The sequence below is a fragment of the Ictalurus furcatus genome, chromosome 7 (genome assembly GCF_023375685.1).
Source record: "Ictalurus furcatus strain D&B chromosome 7, Billie_1.0, whole genome shotgun sequence".
Taxonomy (NCBI): Eukaryota; Metazoa; Chordata; class Actinopteri; order Siluriformes; family Ictaluridae; genus Ictalurus; species Ictalurus furcatus.
Genome location: NC_071261.1, coordinates 26909179 through 26931575, shown reverse-complemented (window position 1 = coordinate 26931575; position 22397 = coordinate 26909179). Strand labels below are relative to the sequence as shown.

Genomic DNA, 22397 nt, shown 5'->3' with positions numbered 1-22397 from the left:
CAAAGTGCAGGATAAACGGAGTTATTGACTCCCAAAAGAAGGAATCGATTCTGAACAGCTGAATCGAGTCGTTAGTGATTCCAGACATTACTTCCCGTACGAACCTATGTAGTTTTGTAACAACAAAACCCCGCCTCTGGTCTTCATCGGCCGCTCGCTGACAGACGGAGCTGAAACTCGTTACGGTAGTGGGCGTTTCCTTTTCAACACATGCTGACAGAAGTAAACCAATCACAACAGACTGGGACATCTGACCAATCAGAGCAGAGTATGCTCTCTGAAAGGAGGAGTTTAGAATGAATCATTTAACGAGTCGTTTGTGACACTTGGGGGGAAAAAGTAATGGTGCAATTTAAATTATAAGCACGGTAGTGTTTTTTGACCTTGGAGGCATGTAAATTTATTGTAATAAACATTTAAAACAAAATTAGGCACGTTTCAAAGCCATAATAGCTGTGGTTTAAGGCTACGACAATATTTATTTTTGAAAAGACAAGGAGGAAAGCTTTTATAGATATATAGATACTGTAGTTGTATTATTATAGTATTAGCTCTCGAGTTGAGTCAGCTGTGTAGGTGTAAATGTAAACTCTCAACCCACAGCACTGTGACAGTGCAGTCCTCCAGCGCTCTGCTCTCCTCCTCTCACCCTCGTGCTGAGACATGCGTTTTGGACAGACTCGCGCTTTTATACTCCACGCTTTCAGTTTGTTCCTGCTTTTGTTCATGACGGTCTCTGCCTTTCTCTTTCTCTCTTACTCTTTCTCACTTTCTCTCTGTGCTGAAAGGTGCTGAGGCTCTTAAAGCTGCATTCTGACTCTGTGTGTGTGTGTGCGCGTGTAGGTTGGTTTCGGGTTGGAGCACGTCTCACGAGAGCAGATCCAGGAGGTGGAGGAGGACCTGGACGAGCTCTATGACAGCCTGGAGATGTACAACCCGAGTGACAGCGGTCCAGAGATGGAGGAGACCGACAGCATCCTGAGCACACCCAAACCTAAACTCAGGTCTCACACACACACATTCATACGGTACAGCTTATATTACAATGCTGTTGGAGTCTTCGTTTTGGTCACACAAATTTTCATCCTTCGAAGTCGCACAAGCAAGCTCCTCTTCTCTCAGTTAAAACGATTAAACAATTGAAAAGCGAGGAAATAAATGAAATAAAAATGCGATACAGAAGTTAACATGGAACAGACCGAATATAAAGCGGCACACAACACACAGGCGTTCTGTTCCAATCGGCTTAGCGGACAATTTCGCTCGGTATAAACAGAGGAATTATTTTATCGCCGCACGTCTGATTCAAGATCAGTCCGGACGCTGTTGGGTTTCTGTGTGTAGAGTATGGTGACTCTGTGTTGAGCTGCTGGTGAGCAGGGCGATGGGAAAGCGGGGACGTGTGAGCCCCCTGCTGGGCAAATAACTCACACCTCTCTGCATTAACACTGCTACAGAGATACAGCTAAAGATTTTTTTCATGGTAAAACACTTTCATATGAGCCATGAAGCACTGCTGTAGAGCATGACATCGCAAATACGTTCAGTGCTCAACACGGCGCAGATGACATTTTGGCTTCTGGGAAAAATAAAAAAAAGAGTTAAAGTGCAGTTTAAGAAGGCACTAATATAAATATAATGTTATTTAAGGAAGTATTGTAAAATGCAGCGCAATAAAAGTTCAATCCGTTCCTGTAAGCTCGTTGGAACAGGAAGGTCTTGAAGTAATAATGTTTATTATGGATATCAGGGCTCTGTGACAGCTGGTTCCGTGTGAAAGCAGCGTAAAAGCTAAAAGCCACTTGCTCAGTGTTTACCTTCAGTATGACGAACCGAGTTTCCTAACGAGCTGCTCGAGCGTATCCGGCGTGTTCATCCGTATCCGCGTAGGGATTTTTACCCTTTGAAGTGAGTTCTGTAGCACAGCGAGAGTCGACGTAGCCATCTATAAATCCCCTTCCTTTGGTTTGTGTGAAAACCCTGGCCGTCCTTTTCCTTATTATTCCCTCATAATAATACATCTCATTCACGCTAGTTAGTTAGGTCAGGGGTTCCCAAACTTTTCCAGGGCAAGGCCCCCCAAATGGCATTAACATTTGACCGAGGCCCCCCTTTTGCAAGAGGTCTTTAAAACACATTAAAAATACCGATTTCTGAATATCCCCCTTTTTTATTAATAATTACATCTTACATCTTTACATTACATTACATTAGGAATTGAGTGTGTGTGTGTGTGTGTGTGTGTGTGTGTGTGTGTGGTTGTCTGAGAGTGAGAATTTATTTTTCACACCAAATTGTCGAGGCCCCCTGGCGGCCCCCACTTTGAAAACCACTGCGTTAGGTGATGCTAGCTAGGACTGGTAAAAGCTGTTATGGTTACGCTGAGCCTCTTCTATCTATCTATCTATTTATTTATTTATTTATTTTTCACTCGAGACAGCACTTTTTTTGGCAAGCAGCACCCAGTGTGAAAGCAGTAAGCACTCTGTACAACCGTGGCGATCAGAAAAGCATCTCGGAACAATCCCTGAGGCGGATGGGCTACAACGGCAGGAGACCACATCTGGTTTCGCTCCGTCCCGTCAGACAGGAACAGGAATCTGACGCTACAGTGGGCACGAGATCACTGAAACTAGACCGCTGAAGATTAGGAAGAACATTATCTCTCCAGCATCAGATTCCTGTCCTCAGCTGACGACTGAAACCTGATACGGTCTTCTACTGTTGTCGTGCACTCTGAGACGCTTTCGGTTGTACAGAGTAGTGATTTTGAGTAACCATAGCCTTCCTGTCTCTGACCTCACGCGTCAACAAGGCATTTCCTCATACAGAGCTGTTGCTGTTGCTGACTGGGTGGATTTTTATTATTTTTTTGGTTTGTTTTTCACACCATTCTCCCAACTCTAGAAACTGTGTGTGTGTGTGAAAAATAATCCCTGGAGAGCAGCACTTTCTGAAATACTCTAAACCAGACCATCCGGCAGCAACAGTCTCCCACGGTCAAAGTCCCCGAGATCACGTTTTTCCCATTCTGATGTTTGATGTGAACGTGGACCGGATGTTTCCGATCTGCACGTTTTGTTTCGTATAACTGACAAACTCAAGCTGTTTATACCATGTGGGACAAGAGGAAATGAACATGGAGGATGTATAAAGACAGAGAGACACATACAGTACCATACACACGCACACAGATGAAGGGTGAGAGACTGAGGGAGTACAGCTGCCCTCTGGTGGTCAGATAAGAATATCTTTCTTTTCTTCTTTCTTTTTTTTTTTTTTTGGCACAGTTGCTCCGGCACACACTCCATCATTACAAGAATCACAGTAATCAGCCAGTATCTCAACCCCTTTAAATCTGTATAATCAGCCTTGCAGGCGCTCCAGTCCAAACACACCGGCCTGCTTTATTACCGATTCTAACAGTCTTACAGCTGATCTAAACACGGGATCCTGCCAGGCGCGTAAACACTGCGTCAGCCAGCCATCTGTAATCCACACACTCGGCCCGGTTCTGCTCACACACACAGAGACTTTAATCGGAGGCAGGTGTAGAGACGATTTACCTTGTCCTGTGTGTGTGTGTGTGTGTGTGTGTGTGTGTGTGTGTGTGCGCAGGCCGTTCTTCGAGGGAATGTCGCAGTCCAGCTCTCAGACGGAAATCGGCAGCCTGAACAGCAAAGGAAGTCTGACCCGAGACCCCTTCAGCCCGGTGAGTGTGTGATGTGCAGAATGAGAACGGATTTCAGTCGCACTACTGTTAACAGTTAATGCTCCCCCTCCCCAGGGCACAGGATGTTTCAGACTATCTACTGTGCGCTTCGCTCGCTTGTGTCCTGTCTCTCTAGAAGCTTCGCTAGAAACCCTTATTTTCCGCCCGATTGACAGCAGCGTCTCCTTGACGACAGTCTTCCACTACGTATTAGCTATACGTGAACTTAAAAGAACACACCTTTGGCAGCGTGCACTTACGGGTTTAGGTTCCCAACATGTCCTGCAGATTTGTAGTGCTTTCCCTGCTCTGAAGCGCACGAGTCTGCTCGTCAGCTGCTTCACGTCTTTTTTAAGGTGATGCGAGTGTGTCGGAGCGATGTACGGACATGTGTTCTCGGAGCAGGGTTGGGAAACTGGGGTGTAGGTGATTTCAGGGCAGACGTGTGTGTGTGTGTGTGTGTGTGTGTAATGAGAGCAGCTCAGTGTGGAGACTGGGAGTGTTGAGCACAGTGCCTGTGTTTCTCTAACAGGGGGAGCAGCCTCCGTCTGACAAGCTGAAACACTCACGCAGCCGCAACCTGGACGAGACCACGACCGAGCCGGACATTTCAGTGAGATACTCAATGACATGGAACACACACACACACACACACACACGCACACACTTTGCTCATTCTCAATCTCAGTACATATTAAAACATAGATAATCATTAAAAGCTGATTCTGTGTGTGCGTGTGTGTGCGTGTGTGTGTGTGTGTAGGAGGTGAATGAGCAGGAGCTGTTCCAGGAAGTGGCACCCTCCATTACTGTGTCTGTGGCTGAGAAACCACGTACACCACTGAAGACCAGCAAGAGTGAGGGGCAAACCATGCCTTCTCCTAGGTCTGCCCACACACACACACACACACACACACACACACACACACACACACACACACACACACACACACTTTGGATTTACTAATTTGCTCATTTGTGAGGTATTTTCATTGAACTATACGCTGCTGTAGTTTAATAATGCTAACACCATATTGAGTTCTAAGCTCACAAACCAGATAGAAATATTTTGCTCTCTTTTGTTTTTGTTTGTTTTTTTTGCTTTTAAAGATGATTTTGTCTTCATCTTCTCGTGTATTGCTGTTATTAGTCCTCATAAAGAAGTTAAAACATGCACGCACACACACAGAACTATAACCCAATTATACACACATCAGCATGCTGTAAGGCCTGAAAGCAGAGATAAAGAGTGCACTTTAATTTAATTTAATACATAATTAATTTCCGTGTGCGTGTGTGTGTGCATGTGTGTAGGTTGGATGGGACACACACACCCCGGCAGAAACGCAGCACTCCAATGAAAGAGAGGCAGCTCTCCAAGCCACTGAGTGAACGAACCAACAGCTCAGACAGCGAGAGGTCACCTGAACTAGGACACAGTACACAGGTAGATACACACACACTCACACACTCACACACACACACACACACACACAGTCTATTCACTAATCACACATTAAGCCCATTTCCACTAAGATCCCAAACCTTTGTTGAGGAACTACACAGTCCTGAACAGGAACTACACAGTCCTGAACAGGAACCGCACAGTCCTGAACAGGAACTACAGCACTGATTGGCAGGTTTCTGTGCAAGGCATGGGAAATGCAGAGGGATTTGTGATTGCGTTGGAACTTTGGCAGGCTCCATACGCCACACTGAGGAAGTGAAATAGTAAGCGGGGTAATTGCTGCTGCTATTTCAATATGACAGGGTCATGACGCGTAACACACAGGAAATGCAATTGCTAATAAACTTTGCGTTTCCATTTGAAATGTGACACACTGTACGCTCGTGTAAATGAAAACGCAATCGCTAATACACGATCTGCATTTCCATTTGAATTATGTGACAATTTATGCGTCCATAAATAGGAAACGCAATCACAAATACAGTCTGCGATGGCTTTTTAATATTGTCCACAAAATACCCCCCAAACACACACACACACACACACACACACACACGTTTTTGTGGAAACATTCTGCTTGGTCATCCGGGCCACTGGATCTGATATAAACCTAACTTCAGTAATCAGCTCATGGATAAACACAGGCATGTAAGTTTATCAGTAAGAGGCTTAGTCATTCTGTGAAGCTTGTGTTTGACCAATCGGTGATGTCCAGCACCAGAAGCTCCGCCCCCACCCCCAATACTTCCCGCTTCATAAAGAAGCATCATCTTTGGAACAGAAACTAAACTACAGAACAACCCAAGATCTCAACTCTGAGTTCCTGAAAGATTCCTGTGATGGATACACACTCATTATGAACACATCCTACACACAGACATGTTGTTTGTCTCGCTGTGTTTCTCTGTTTGTTTGTTTTGGTTTCTGTGGAGGAGTTGCATCTCGGAGCTAAATAAAGAATGCTAATGCACTGTGTTATCTTGTTCCACAGATTCAATCTGAATTATTAATGTTGAGCCGACTCGTATAACCTGTGTGTGTGTGTGTGTGTGTGTGTGTGTGTGTGTGTGTGTGTGTGTAGGTCCTAAGGAAAGCTGTGTATGATCAGTTGAATCAGATTTTGTTGTCTGATGCGGCGTTACCTGAGAGCCTCATCCTTGTTAATGGCACCGATTGGCAAGGCCAGGTAGGAGAGTGTGTGTGTGTGTGCGCGTGTATGTGTGTGTCCCAGTTTTGTGTGTGTCAGGTGTGCATGACCCAGTAGCATGTGCCAAGTGTGTGTGTGTCAGGAACCTATCCTTGGTGTGCATATCCCAGCAGCGTGTCTTGGATGTGCGTGTCCCTGGTGTGCATGGCCTAGGACCGTGTCCCTGGTGTGCATGTCCTAGCACTGTGTCCCTGGTGTGCATGTCCTAGCACTGTGTCCCTGGTGTGCATGTCCTAGCAGTGTGTCCCTGGTGTGCATGTCCTATCATTGTGTCCCTGTTGTGCATGTCCTAGCACTGTGTCCCTGGTGTGCATGTCCTGGGTTTGCATGTGTCCCAAGTATGACACATTGATGTACCCACTTAATTAAACGTAAGTTTGTGTGTGTGTGTGTGTGTGTGTGTGTGTAGTATGTAGCAGAGCAGTTACAGGTTCAGAAACACCCGGTGGTGTGTACGTGTTCATCAGCAGAAATTCAGGCTGTTCTCTCAGCTGTGCTGACGCGCATCCAGAAATTGTGAGTCCTTTTACACAAAACTACACACAACTCTGGCACAGTTTTTTTTTTTTTTTTTTTAATAAGAAGCATCCATCTGTCAATTTATATCCAATCTCTCTCCCTCTCTCTCTCTGTAGCTGTAACTGTAACTCGTCCATGCCGCGGCCCGTGAAGGTGGCAGTAGTCGGAGCTCAGAGTTATCTGGGTGCCATCCTGCAGTTCTTCGTCAGTCAGTTGGCTAATAAGACGTCGGATTGGCTGAACCACATGCGCTTCCTGGTAGTTCCTCTGGGTGAGTGAACACCACCACCCACATCACAGATCTGTAATCAGATGTTTTTTTAAAACACATATTTTCAAACACCCAACAGCTCTCACAGCCCTGACTACATCAATGACCTCACACTAGACAGATATTTAATAACGTACCCGGTCCTTTTCACTCCGTCATACTGTAACCTCACATCAACTGTAGTCTTCGAGTCTCTCAAACACTCCTGACATTTGCAAACGCTGATAAATTTAGATCGAACCTGACATTTTGCTTTTCTTTTTTTTTTTTTCTGTGCCGCTCTGTTTTTCCTTTCCCTCCATCTGTTCAGGTTCCCACCCTGTTGCTAAGCACCTGGGTGCCCTTGACAACCGCTACAGTTCAGTTTTCCTAGATGGAGCCTGGAGAGAGCTGTTCAGTCGCCCAGAACCTCCACAGTCAGGTAAACACACACACACGCACACAATATTTTCCAGACCGTAACGTGCCTGATGTCCCATGATGCTTTGCAGAGGATATTTTCGTGTCAGTTAACTAGCTAACGAGGTGAGGATCGTTAACAATGGAAAGTTTGAATGATATTCCGTTTGTCAGATATTTAAGAGCTCGTTGTATATTCGTCTTCTACGTGATGCGAGCACTCGTCATGTATTTACTGTCGAGAAAATCCGACAAACCACCAAAGCTGCGTCCCAAACGATGTACTATTCTGTACACTAAGCACTTCCACTATGCACTCTGCCGTCTAGTGTATGAATTTTAGAAGGGTAGTATCGTCTCGAATGGAGCACTAACGGTTATTTACTATGTTTTTAGTCAACGTTACAGTTTATGACTTTTTTTTTTTTTTTTTATTCTGAGCAAATTCGAGCCGGACCAAATTCAACGCATGGTAGCCCCGCCCCTTTCCCGATATGTGAGCAAAGCTGTGACCGTTGAGTGCATGAAGTGTCCGACATTCCACACATCGTTTATTCGGATGAATAAGCGCACCATCCGGGTGCTGGAAGTGCACTTCTTCCTGTTGGAATTTTCACTTCTTATACTACAAAACAGTGTAGAATAGCTCATAGCTACAGTATGCGATTTGGGACGCAGCTATAAAATGGGTCTTCATGTTGTGCATCTGGCTTGATCGTTAGGGATAAATGTATAAATTGAAAGTTTCTGTCCTGATTTGAGATATTTTCTGTAAAGCTGCTTCGTGACTTGTTAAAAGTGTTCTACAATTAAAATGGAATTGAATCTACACGGATTCCTTCCGCCGCAAGTAACGAGGATAAACAAGGTCTAGAGTAGGACAGACGTCTCGTCACTGCGGTCTTATCGTGTTCAGCTGAAGTCAACCGAGTCACGTTACAATCTAATCCTGCTATAAAGCTCTTTATGGTGTAAGTATAGAGGAACTTGTTTACCGCTCACTCTGAGTCAGGTGTGTTTTATTGCTGCCTTCAAAGTCTTTCGAAGATGAGTTCACGTAAACGCCACCACCGTGTCGTGATTACTGCTTGGGAACTGGTGTTTTTCTGAAGCAAAAAAATAAATACAAACAAAAGACATTTTCTCGCACCGTCCATTTTGTCTGACTGTAACTACTTGAACGCTCACCACGTCATAATCACCGCTTCTGAACTCGTATGCACAAACTTCTGAGGAAGTCTTGAAGGCAGCATAAGTCTGAGAACTCGGGCTAGGTGGATGTTGCCTGGTTTGCGATTTGGAAATGTCGGAAGTCTGTCTCCCAAACAAACACCCCTCCCCAACCCACCCATCACCCCAAGTCCCGGATGCAACGGATTACAGCATTCGCAAGCGATCATCAACCTCTTCTCCATTCCTTTTCTGCCTCCTAGTGGACATGTTCATGGCACACTCAAGTACAAAGGCAGGCACGTATACAGATTCTGACATGTTCACAAACACACCGACTCTGAAGTATAATCCCGACATTAGACTAGAGTGACTTCCTGTTCTATGGAATTCACGTCGGCTTTCGGCCTGTGCAGTTATATCCGACTTCAGTTCTTCACGGTGTGTGCTTATCTCCAGAAACTCACAATGCGATAACAATGAAAGCGTGATTATCGTACGTTCCTGATACGAACCGTCTGAAATTCTGTGTGGAATGTCAGCACCTTTATAGCACTAAAGGCGCCGAAGGACATGAAGACAGTAAGATTTATCTGAAAATAATGTTGCGCTTCAAAGCAACCTGATGTGTGTGTTTCTCGTGTTTTATATTTGTTGTATTATTTGTAATTTTTCTTATATTTTCTGCTTCCTCCCTCGTGCAGATTTTTTAATTAGCATTTTTTGCTTTTACAGAATACTGAAAGTAAAAGTAGGAGAGTGCTGCATATATACACAGTGCTGTGAAAAAGTATTTCTTCTGGGTTTGTGTATATCTCATACTGAATAATTTCAGAAATTAAAACAAAATCTAAGATAAAACAAAGGCAACCCGAGTAAACACAAAATACAGTTTTTAAATGATGTTATTTATTGAAGCAAAAAGGTTATCCAGTTCTAACCGGGCCTGTGTGAAAATGTATTTGCCCCCATGGTTACTAATTCCCCAAATCTATGAAACTGGGTTCAGCTGGACCAGACACAAGCAGGCCTGATTACTGCAAACCCTGTTCGATCAAATCAACATTTAAATAGAAGTTTTTCAACAGCAGGAAGTTGGTTAAAAGGTCTTACCCTGTATGCCAAAGTTGGTAGGTAACGACAACTATACCAAAGTTGAAAGAAATTCCAGAAATGATGAGGAAGAAGTGCTCCACTGCTACACTCCCTCCACTGGCATCCTGTAGCTGCCCGCATCAGATTTAAAACTCTGACACTTGCCTACAAAGCCAAAAATGGGCCAGCATCCACTTAACTCATAGCATTTATAGCACCCCACACTTCACCACGTTCCCTCCGATCCTCTAGCACCGCTAGACTGGTGCCACCATCTCTCAGGGTACGAGGAAGGTATGCCTTCCTGTTCTGGCACCTAAGTGGTGGAATGAACTTCCGCTAGATGTCCGAACAGCCGAGTCACTGGTGTGCTTCAAACCAGGCCTTAAAGACCTACATCTTCCTAAAATACTTCAATTAGCACTTTTCATTAAAAAAAAATGTTGTGTTGTCTGTGTTTTTCTTACTATATTGTTATATATACTATAACAGAGACTGATGGTATTCTTAGTCCGTGACCTAGTGAACCAGTATGGGGATGTATTTATTGATAGAGACTTTAAAACACTCTGGATAATGGCGTCTGCCAAATGCCGTAAATGTCAATGTGAAATACATCAGTCTGGGAAGGGTTACAAAGCTATTTCAAAGGCTCTGGGACTCCAAAGAACCACAGTGAGAGCCGTTATCTCCAAATGGAAAAACTCGGCGCAGTAGTGAACCTTCCCAGAAGTGGCCGACCTTCCAAAATTCCTCCAAGAGCACAGCGACGACTCATCCAGGAAGTCACAAAAGAGCCAAGGACACCATCAAAGGGCCTACAGGCTTCTCTTGGAGATCAGTGATTGGTAAGGTCAGTGTTCATGACTCCACTATCAGAAAGACACTGGGCAAAAATGGCCTCCATGGAAGAGTGGCGAGGTGAAAACTACTGCTAACCCAGAACGACATTAAGACTCATCTGAATTTTGCCAAAACACACCTTGATGATCCTCAACCTTTTGGGAGAATGTTCTGTGGATTGATTAGTCGAAAGTGTAACTGTTTGGAAGACAGGGGTCCCGTTACATCTGGAGTAAACCAAACGGTCAAGCATGGTGGTGGAAGTGTGATGCTGTGGGGATGCTTTGCTGCAAATTATTCAACTTGCAATAATTGAGAGAAACATCAATTCTGCTCTCTACCAGAAAATCCTAAAGGAGAATGTCCGGTCTTCAGTCCGTCAGTTGAAACTTAAGCGCAACTGGATTATGCAGCAAGACAGTGATCCAAAGCATAGGAGTAAATCCACCTCTGAATGGCTCAAAAAAAAAGCTCAGTTAAAGTTTTGGAGTGGCCTAGTCAAAGTCCTGACTAACTAATCGCTGTGCTGCGGCAGGAACTTACACAGGCCGTTCATGCTCGAAAACCCTCCAGTGTGGCTGATCTAAAGCAGTTCTGCAGAGAAGAGTGGGCCAGAATTCCCCCACAGCGTTGTGAAAGACTGATCTCCAGTTATCAGAAGTGTTTAGATGCAGTTATTTCTGCTGAAGGTGGCACAACCAGATCTTAAGTTTAAGAAGGTAATTTAGTTTTTCCCATCGGTGATAGGTGTTGGATAACTTTTTTTTTTTTTTTTTTTGCTTCAATAAAAATAAATAAGTAAATAAAATCTGTATCGTGTGTTTACTCAGGATGCCTTTGTTTTGTGTTGTATTTCGTTTGAAGATCTAAAACTATTTAGTATGAGATCTACACAAACAGAAGAAATCAAATACTTTTTCTCAGCACTGTATGTAAAGTTTATTATTATTATTATTATTATTATTATTATTACTGCGATAACATTAAAGACTTTATGTAATTGCAGTCATTTTGAGATCTTTGAGAGAAATGTGGAATTGCTGGGGTTTAAACTAGCTGTGTGTGTTTGTTTTTGTGTGTGTGTGTGTAGACGTGTTGGACGTAGCAGGTCATATCGCTCAGTATATCAGCGGCGCGTCTCTCACCCATCAGCTCCCCATCGCTGAGGCCATGCTGACCTGCAAACACAGGACGTGAGTGAACCTTCATCACTGCTTCTCTTACGCACCATTTATAGTAGTAGTAGTAATAATAATAATAATAATAATAATAATAATAATAATAGGCAGTTCTATAAACGATGCAAGTAGATCATTCACTGCTTAAGCTAATATGTAATCTCTCTCTACAGCGACTCGATGATGTATTTTATTATCGTTATCAGTGATGTTTGTTTAAATAGTTTTACGGAGTCATTTCATTTCTCGGCTCTCTGTGTGTGTGTGTGTCAGGCGAGAGGAGGATTCCTATCAGAAGTTTATCCCGTTTATTGGCGTGAGTTATCTTTATCTGTGTATTAATTGATTATAATTATGTAATAACTGAATCAGACAGCGGAACTGACTCTGAAATGCACTTCCAGGTTGTGAAAGTAGGGCTGATTGAGCCGGGTCAGTCGTCTACAGGTCAGGCTTTATGGCTTTATTGACGGATCTGTTCTGTTCTTGCTGAATGCTGCTGAAGGCTTTACAGCAAACTGAGGTCGTTTTAAATCTGTGTGTTTCGTGTTGTGGCTTTTAGGTGACGCTGAAGAGAGCGTGTCTGTGAATTTGGCCGTCCCCTCGACGTCTCCGCCTACTCACGGCTCTCCCGCCAGTCTTAAAGAGACGGCCACGCCCCCTTCCTCACCTTCTATGGGTGCTGTTTTGGCTGTACAGGGGTGAGTGTGTGTGTGTGTGTGTGTGTGTGTGTGTGTGTGTGTGTGTGGTGTTTAGAGTAGAAGTATATTAATTGTGTTGCGCTTTTTTTTTTTTTTCTCCAATTTTACATCCTGAGATATTTAACGGAAAAAAATCACAACCATCGGTCTGGCCTCCATCTTGACTAGGATTGAATATTCGATACAAACAAACAATTTACTCTGTCCCCCCTGTCAATCACAGAGACGCTAGCCAATCATGGTCACGTGTGAGCCCGTGTATGCAGACGAGGGTAGGTCGCACCTCTCATTCGAATGTGTGCACGAGCAGCAGTTTGAAAAGAGTCCAGTCTGGCCCATCAAATGAATTTGGAATAAATGATATCATTTTTTTTTATTGCAAGATTTAAAAAGAGCTGGATTTGTCGCAAAATACAGTGTCCCAAAAATCTCTCTACATAGAGGACGATGTATGGCATCTCGCCATGTTTCCTGTTAAAGTCCAGCGCAACCCTGCGACAGCTTCCTGATCCAGCCATGAGAATGATTTCAATACGTTCTTCTTTTGGCAAAGGCGTTCTTAAAGACTGTCTGGAAAAATATATGCTAATGATGTATAATTTGTTATTAGCAAGCTAAAACATTTAAATGTATAACGCCAAATGAATCTATTTCAGTTGAAGGTTGTAGCACTGAAAGTGTGGGAAAGTTCAAAGGGGGCGAATACTTATACAAGGCACTTTATATGTGTAACTTTTTAATGATGAATTGGAAAATTAGTTTTCTTGGTAATGTGTCGTAGTGTGTTTAATCTGTGCATTTAGACAATAGCAATATAATAAATGATGAATTTCTGAAAATTGGATACGTTTAAGACGAGTTACTGAGGTCTTATTGTTAAAATATTATGAGTTTGACACCGACTCTCTCCGCGTCTCTGTCCCAGGAGCCCCAGCATGTCTCACGGCGTGGACGCTATCGGTCTGCAGGTGGACTACTGGCTGGCGTCTCTGGCCGAGAAGCGGCGTGAGGGCGAGAGGAGAGACACGGGCTGTAAGAACACTCTGAAGAGCGCCTTCAGATCCCTGCAGGTCAGCCGTCTGCCTGGAGCGAGCGTCAGCGATCCCCACGCGCCCGTCAGCACCATGTCCATGACCGTGGTCACCAAAGAGAAGAACAAGAAAGGTGAGAGCTGTGTGTTGGAGAAGGACATGCCTGTACTTTTTGACCCGGTTGAAGCCAGTGAGCTGCAGTGACTTTTACTCCGTTTCTGCAGTGCCAACCATTTTCCTGGGGAAGAAGCCCAAAGAGAAGGAGGTGGACTCTAAGAGTCAGGTGATCGAGGGCATCAGTCGACTCATCTGCTCAGCCAAGCAGCAGCAGACCATCCTGAAAGGTACAGCACACCTCAACACACACACACACACACACACACACACACACACACACACACACTGAACAGAATCGACATAATATATATAGTATCACATCGTCTCCCAAGCCATTTTCATTTTATTCTTTATATATCACACAGTGGTAGCAAACTAGCCGTGTCACAGCTGCTGTGATATTACAGATGTGTACATCACTCCAGATGTGATATCGTCCTCTGTCCTGCTCCTCACTCTGAGTGAACAAACACTGCAGTTTCACCAGAATAAATCGCACAGAGAGAATACTCCATAATAAACCGAATCTTTCCCCTGACAAACACACACTTACATCTCTGCTCTCTTTTCTTCTCTTTTTTCTTTTCTTTATCTTAAATTTCTTTCTTTTCTTATTTTGCTTTCTTATTTCCTCTCTCTATTCTTCTTTTTCCCCCTTTTTGTTTTCATTCTTTCTTTCCATTGTTTTTTTCCTTTCTGTATTTCTTTATATTTCTTAATATATTTATCTTCCTTTTTTCCTTTCTTTTTTCTATGTTCCCTTTTTCATTCTTTTATTTCATTCTGTCTATCTATGCATCTGTCTCCCCTTTTCATTTCCTTCTTTTTCCTCTTTTCCTTCCTTATCCTTTTTCTTTCTTGTCTGTTCTTCTTCTCTATTTTCCTTTTCCCCTTTTTCTATATTTACCCTTTCTTTCTTTCTTTCTTTCTTTCTTTCCCCTTTTTCTTTCTTTATTTATTGTTTTTTATCTATTTATCTATCTATTTATTTATTTATTTATTTATTGGCTAATTCTATTTTCTATATTTCCCTTTTCTCTTTTTTGTTCATTCTTTATCATTTCTTTGTTTTTCTTTTTGTCTCTCTTTCTGTCTGTCTGTTGGCTTTCCTTTGCCTCCTTTTCTTTTACCCTCTCACATTAATCTCTCTCTCTCTCTCTTTCTCTCTCACCTTCTCTCTCTCTCTCTCTCTCTCTCTCACCTTCTCTCTCTCTCTCTCTCTCTCTCTCTCTCTCTCTCTCACTCTCTCTCACCCCCTCTCTCTCTCAACCTTTGTCTCTCCCCCCTCTCTCTGTCTCTCTCTCTGTCTCTCTCTCCTCAGTGTCCATCGATGGTGTGGAATGGAACGACGTGAAGTTCTTCCAGCTCGCGGCTCAGTGGCCGACGCACGTGAAGTACCTCCCAGTCGGACTGTTTGGTTACAGCAAACCTCCCTCCTAGGAACCGCCCACTCATCCTCTAGCCCCGCCCCTTCACCCCATTGCACACAGCTGTAGCAGGGCTGTAGGAGGGAACCTGCCTAAATGTTCATATCCTTTCAGAGAGGAGGAGTGTGGGCTCGCGGGTGGGACGTGTGGGACGTGTGGGAGTGGCTCAGACGGACTTCATACGGCGCTAGTCACTTTTATTTCCAGAAAGGTCCTCAAGCAGCAGTAGTGTTGGACGAGCACAAAAAGGCAGACACCTTCAGTCTACCAACATTCATATACTTGTTACAGAGCATGACGAAAATCGAGAAATCTAAAATACGACCCCCCTCACATGACCTTTGACCTAAATGATCAGCCCCAAATGTCAGAGTTTTAACAGAACCAGCGACCGGTGTTAACCTCTGATCATGCATGTTTTAAACTACATCACCCACAATCCACTAGGAGAATTCATTGTTGTTCCATTGTTGTTATTATGCAACTTATGTACTTGTGCATGTATTAAGCTGAGCGAGGCGTGCAGCTACAGTTAGCCACTCGACGCTATGCCTTTTTCACATCAGTTCAGCCTAGAAGCTTAGGATTAGCAGTGAAGTGGTTGCTGTGTTCATGGACTCTGTGAGTTTTCACTTATTTTGTACATACTTTAGGCTTTTGTGTCTCAGCTTTCAGTTAATTATGAGTAATTACAAAAGTGGCCTTTCTTTTTTTTTTTTTTTTTTTTTTTTTTTTTAAGAACATGTAGCTCAATTAAGGGTTTTATTTTCATTTTATTTTATTTCCTTTATGAGCCATTTCTCCAAAGATCGCACCGGCCAATCCGAATGTGTCCGTCATGTAAACCTGACCGAATGTAAAAGGGTCACAGAAAAGTCAGCACGGTTACTACGGCAACGACCCGCGCTTCATTTATCCGCTGTAAACGCTACGTCACGAGGGGAAACTGCGCTCATATCGCACGTCTCGTATCGGATTTCTAGAATTAAAGGTCATTTACGGCTCGCTCGGAACGGTCTGTGAGCCAGTGCCGCACTGACGAGCATCTTCAGCGTTCAGCTTTTGCCACTTTTTAGCCGGGCTGGATCCCTGTCGGTTGTTGAAAGCTATGCACTTCCATTAACGCTCTGTCTTTCGCATGTCATACACCTTCGCTTTGTGAAGCACAATGCTGGAAGTTAGCCGACCCCTTTAAAGCAAAACGATCGCTGCCGGTTTGCATGCCGTCACTGCTGGTGTAAATTATTCATTTAAAGGGATATTCCACACACACACACACACACACGTGATCCTTCATCACGAACGTCTACAGGATATTCATTTGAAAGTGGAAGATAGGGCTAGAAGTGAATGAGTGATCACATGACACGTTTTAAATCTCCTTCTATAATCCTACAATCTCCCGGGCAAAATATTTGATCACGAGGGCGGAGAACCGTTTAAATTCGCTATTTAAAGGTGCAACAGTCGATATCGTTTCACGCTTAAGACGGTATGCTAAACACAAGAGATGACCACAGAAAGCCACGACACTCCTCTAAAAGACTAGGATTATGTACAACACATGGGACAGCCACCAACGTTTGTTTGAGCAATACTTTAAACTCGTGCTGATGAGTCGGCATTCCATGTTGTTCTTTTTACTGTGCCGCAACCGGCCAAACCCCTCCAAATTTCTCCCCAATTTAGTTTTTCTCACCAATTCCCACCGCCAGATCTTCCCCATCACTCAACAAATTGCGAAAGCTAACGTGTGCTTTCCTCCGAGACTCGTGAAGCCAGCCAATCCCATCTTTTTGAACTGCTGCTCCTGCTGCTTCACATGGCAGTGTAACATAACACACTCGGAGGAAAGCGCCGTCCACCCTCTTTCTCATCCATGAGCTCGCACACGCCCCTTCCCATGCAGACAACACGCCCAGTTCTGTTGCATCTTTGGGCTCTCGAGCTTGTGATCTCCTGATGATAGTGTGAATCATTTGGAAGGCTCTCCCATCCTTCACCTTTTAAAACGTTTCCAGATTGCTCCGATCGATGATACAAGCAGAACGCAGTCGTTTTCTTTAATCGTAGGTCTGACGTCTGATAACGTTCGCGAACGTGTTGTCACACAGGACGTTCTAGAATTCGTCCAGGATTTTATTGCGAGCATCTTGTACGGTGTGATGAGTAGTGATCTTAAAAGACAGCTAAAATCGCATAGTGTGAAGCAGGCTTTTTGAGGAAGGGAAGAGTTCTCTTCAACTAAAACGGCTCCTGAATGAGAGCTAAACTGTTCGGTTCCTGGATGAGTTCCTGGTTTGTCTTTCCACTGCCTGGCATAATAATCTAAATCCAAGTTAGTTTTACATTGGTCGTTCTGGAAAACTTGAAGTATCGAGTGCGACAAACCCAAGTTTCTGCCGTTCAAAAAAAAAAAAAAAGTAGCTGCTCTGGAGCGGGAACTAAAAAGGTTCCTGGAAGTACAGCCCAGGAATTCAAATAGACCCTGGCAACTTTGGTAGAAACTTCCTGGTGGAAAAAACCCTCAGGTGTAGTTGCATTCGTTAGCAAACTGCTGTAGTACAAGAGGAATAATACATTTCTAGAAGTGATGGTATTGGAAAATAACCATCAGGGTCATTACATTACATTACATTACATTACATTACATTACATTACGACTTGCGCCAATGCAAATTGAGCCAGCACGTTTGTTCCTACCCCCAGATTTGAGCTCTTTCTTTTCCTTACAAGGGAAATGACAACTCATTTACTTTAAGCTCCACCGGTTCTCTGTAATGTTCTCCACGATCAAGAATCTCCATGCGATACAGGGCGGATCGCTCTTTTTAGAGCAGGTCAAATCCAGAAGCCGTCATTATCTGTCTTAAACATAAAGAGCTAAGAGCGGAACGCTGACTTTCAGTTTGAAATCGTGGAGCTACGGTCTCCCTTTACCTGCTAAGCTGCTACATGGTTGTCGTAACGTACAGCTTCTGTGAAAGTGATGGTCTACTTTGTCTAAGACGTGCGTGAGGTGTACAGTACGTGTCGGTGTTCAAGTGATCAAAGTTTTAGTGTGTGAAGTGTTCCGAACTCTGAAATAACGTAGTGCCACAGTAAGAGTGATGAGTCTTGGTGTACGCGTGCGTGTGTGTGTGTGTGTGTGTGTGTGTTCTTTTGCGTGAGCAGATTTGTGGTGTAAATTTTGAACAGTATGCCAACTCCTGCATCGTGACGCGAGGTCGCACGGCGGTGCCGGAGGAACTCGAGACGTTTCGCAAGGAATTTAAACGCAAAAAAACGACGACTTCTTGGACTACGAAACTCTGCAGACGCTACACCGGGTGGCATAAAAGACGACGTGGATAACGATGTGTATAGATAAATTATAAAGGACTTTTCTGGGTCATGACGTCACATTCTGACAAAACTCTTTGTCACGCTGATGAAGTCGAACCGAGTTGTAGTAAAAGTATTACTACAGGTTTGTGTTACAGTTCAGACGGGTCAATGGGTCAGTATTTTCCGTAGTGGATGTTCAGCAATGGTGTTTAAAAAAAAAAAAAAAAAAAAAAAAAGTTTCTTTTCCATTATTAAATTATTCAGTGGTGCTTTATATTAAGGTTCCTTTAACTGACGTTGTTTACAGCATGAAATACAGAGGTGATTCACCTTATAACCATAAATTTGTTGAATTCTTGATTGTGTATGTGTTGCTATAGCTGGTCATTCACAGGGATGCTTCAAATCTGAACTTAAACTGATTAGAAAGGAAAACTATTTTATATATATATATATAAAAATAAAATAGTGGTGGAACGACTGCTTATAGTTATCATGGATGCTCCACAATAGTAAATTTGATCTATAAATGGATTAAAAGTACACCATTCTTTAATTTCAGTAAAATTCTAACGGTTGGTAAATTGCCTCGGTATTAGAGGAATAAACGACGCTTTGTTGAATGCGACGTGCTGTTCTAGGAAAATGATCAGCTCCAGGGCTTCACATCGTCATGCTTTTGATTTTATTTATATGTAAGAATTTAACCCAACAGGATGTTTTGTGCTAGGTCAATATTATTAACACAATCCACGCTTATATTAATTGATGTTTGTTTAATTAACCGTGATTTATGATGACCGTGTGCTAACCCCATCTTAATACGCTGTAGCTGGTCATCTGTCGAAACTGAAGCGAGGCTGGACGGTGGGGGTCAATACTTACAGCTAGTGATCCAAGTTCAGCTGATTATCACTTGGTCATTTAATTGAATCCCAGACTGCCTTTCAAACAGACGTGAGAGGTGTGTGTGTATGTGTGTGTGTGTGTGTGTGTATGTGTGTATATATATATATATATATATATATATATATATATATATATATATATATAAATCCTACACTCTAAAGGTATAGTTGATGATTTTGAGCAGAAGTTTGAACAAGCGTGATTGATCAGGAGATTGGTTTGATGGTGGTGGTTCAGATCCGTTTAAAGAGTCTAGACTGGAGCGCTGACGGACACGATTTTATTCAAGCGGCGAGGAGAACCTCCCCACATATAACAAATATTACCACCTTTAATGTTAACCGATGCTGTAAATAAAGTCCGTTACTAGAACCTTAATATAGAGTCAGCGATGATTCATTACACAACACTAGTGACCACCTTCTGCTGATAACATGGCAAGCAATTAGCCTATATACGTATGATAGGAAATGTACCAAATGATTATGGGCCAGATCCAAAAACAAAACCCAAACAGGCCACATATTGAGTCGTGTAAATGACTTTGGATCAGGATGATACAGCCGTGGTTCTGTATTCAGTGTTTTATTCAATACTCCTTCGCTTTAGGGTCACGGATCAGATCAGATCATTAATAATTCTGGCTGCTGTCATCCCTTTTGGCTGAATTAGACGTTTAAGACGACAGCCCAGGTGGTGCACGCGAGTGTGTTTTTTTTTGTATCAAACGCGATTGTAATTCATGTCGAGTGTTTTCACGTATCGTACGCAGAGATCCTTTGTGCAAAAAATCCTTTAACGGTGAACATGTTGAATAAGAACTTCCAGATGCACACATCCCTTTTTTTAAGAAAAAAATGAAAAATACAGTATACATGGAATATTTCTGTGCAAAGGGAACACCGCGGTTGTGAAATGCTGCTGCCAAAAAAAAAAAAAAAAAAGTGTCAGCTGTTACATTTTATATCCGTGTTTTTGATGTAATTGTCAAGTATGATCACTTTTATCCGATGTTACCAGTTTCAGCGCAGCAGCATTTCAAGAGATGCATTTCGTTCCGTTTCATTTCCAGTGACTCCTCAGTCACGGTGATATCATCTCCCAAGTCGCCGTCTCGTGCTCTGATTGTGGACCATATATGTTCTCTCTCTCTGTCTCTCTCTCTCTCTCTCTCTCTCTCTCTCTCTGTGTTGTTCAGTCTGTTATGATGCCTGGCTGTATCTGGCCCTGGACCAGTCATCGTATCTGTGTTTGGTGTGACGTGAAAGTTTTGTCGTCTGTATCACACGAACAGTAGATTTGCAAGCAGACGTTCTGCAAGCGAATCATCCGCAGAGTTAATTGTGCTTTTGTTCTTTCCACTTCAGCCCAAGAGCCTGATTTACTCGAGTCATTAAGCAGGACAAAGTGATCGAGAGCGGCGTGTCTCATTCGCCGATCATGGAAACTGCTCGAGTGTTTTTAGTAAATAAGGCCCTGGGTGTCTCGACCTGATATCGAGAGAATATTGTTCTTGAATTCCACAAGTGTTGGTGCGTTCTGATCTTCGGCTCGCGCTAAACCCCGAGGCACAGCGAGGCAGTAGGTTAGCACTTCACTATAGAAGCCGAGCTTGTGGATTTTTCTTTTTCTTTTTTGCACGTCTTAGTTTGTTTTAGCAATCCTCAGCCACTTGCCTATACAATATCAATAGTGCTTGTACATATATTAAGTAAGAAGTGCTTGTAATATGAACCTGAGTTCTTTTATTGTTATTTTTTTTATTCAACATGTTTTTGTAGTACTGCCTTTTCATGATTTCAGTTGTCGATGGGGTCATGTGTGGGATAAATTGAAAGTGTTCATTTTTTAAAATAAACACACCTTATTTGTACTCTGCTTTCAGTTTTTTGTGTGTGTGTGTGTTAGTGTGTGATCATAGAAAACGTGGATCATCTCCTTCTAGACCGAGTTCAATGTTTCTGAATTACAGCCGGCAAACTGCATGTCTTTAAGCAGATCCTGATTATTTACACAATTGTAAACATTCTAATACATTATCATGTCTACAGTACCAACTTTTCATTTTTTTTAAATAAGTACTGTAAGTAAAATCACATCAGGATGTGCTGATGTTGGAAAATAATCAACTTTAGTTGGTAAAAGTGCAGTAACTCCTCTTTGCATGAGGATGTATCACACCACCCCATCATTGATTTGTTTCCTGTAACAGAATGCCCCCGTGTGTAATATTCCTCACTTAATGAACATTGGGGTCTGTTTTATGGATATAAATGTGGTCGGTGGTGTCACGGGAAAACAGGCTGTGAATTAAAGAAGCAAAATAAAAAGGTACAACAATTTATTTCAAATATATTTGTAGGATTTTCGAAATGGGATATGATTTGTGGTGTAAACTATGTACTAATGATAAGATAAAAGCATCATTTCATCTACAGGATGTCTCAAACGTCTCCAGCTGTAGCATACTATGTTTGCTAGCACCACGTGGGTTATGTCTTCGTCGGTGGACGTCCGCTTCTCAGTCGGTCCGTAACACTTCCTGTCTTTTTGAGTGTGTTAATAAGTTCATGTTTCCTGTTAAAGTCCATTGCAACCCTGTGACAGCTTCCTGATCCAGCCATGAGAATGATTTCAATACGTTCTTCTTTTGGCAAAGGCGTTCTTAAAGGCTGTCTGAAAAAATATATAAATGTGTATATATAATATAAACTGAGTATGAAAAATTCTGTTACTTTCCCCTATGGATGGAGACTTTTGGAAAATGGAAATATTTATATTTCTACAAAACGCAGCTCCTCAAAATACACTATATGGCCAAAGGTTTGTGGACACCTGACCATCACACCCATATGTGGTTCTTTCCCAAACTCTTGCCACAAAGTTGGAAACACATAATTGTATAGAATGTCTTTGTATGCTGTATTATAGGCATTACCCAAACATAGCCCAAACATCCCAGCTGAAAACAAACAAACAATAGACACCATCATAGAAATTCTAATGGTTTCCACTACAAATAC

At 42.8% G+C, this 22397-nt stretch overlaps 1 protein-coding gene across 2 annotated transcripts in view; it reads left to right on the top strand.

Moving 5' to 3' along the window:
* Positions 1 to 21247, top strand: part of LOC128610330 (phosphofurin acidic cluster sorting protein 1) — a 77910-nt gene extending 56663 nt beyond the window's left edge. For both annotated transcript variants that reach the window (XM_053629576.1, XM_053629577.1), the window contains exons 9-24: positions 844 to 1004; positions 3619 to 3712; positions 4245 to 4325; positions 4476 to 4597; positions 5027 to 5159; positions 6262 to 6366; positions 6797 to 6903; positions 7023 to 7177; positions 7488 to 7598; positions 11775 to 11877; positions 12136 to 12178; positions 12267 to 12309; positions 12425 to 12563; positions 13489 to 13727; positions 13819 to 13938; positions 15033 to 21247. In XM_053629576.1, coding sequence (XP_053485551.1) covers positions 844 to 1004; positions 3619 to 3712; positions 4245 to 4325; positions 4476 to 4597; positions 5027 to 5159; positions 6262 to 6366; positions 6797 to 6903; positions 7023 to 7177; positions 7488 to 7598; positions 11775 to 11877; positions 12136 to 12178; positions 12267 to 12309; positions 12425 to 12563; positions 13489 to 13727; positions 13819 to 13938; positions 15033 to 15151 — 1875 coding nt within the window. In that variant the 3' untranslated portion in view covers positions 15152 to 21247. The remainder of the gene's footprint in view (positions 1 to 843; positions 1005 to 3618; positions 3713 to 4244; positions 4326 to 4475; positions 4598 to 5026; positions 5160 to 6261; positions 6367 to 6796; positions 6904 to 7022; positions 7178 to 7487; positions 7599 to 11774; positions 11878 to 12135; positions 12179 to 12266; positions 12310 to 12424; positions 12564 to 13488; positions 13728 to 13818; positions 13939 to 15032) is intronic.
* Positions 21248 to 22397: the final 1150 nt, after the last annotated feature.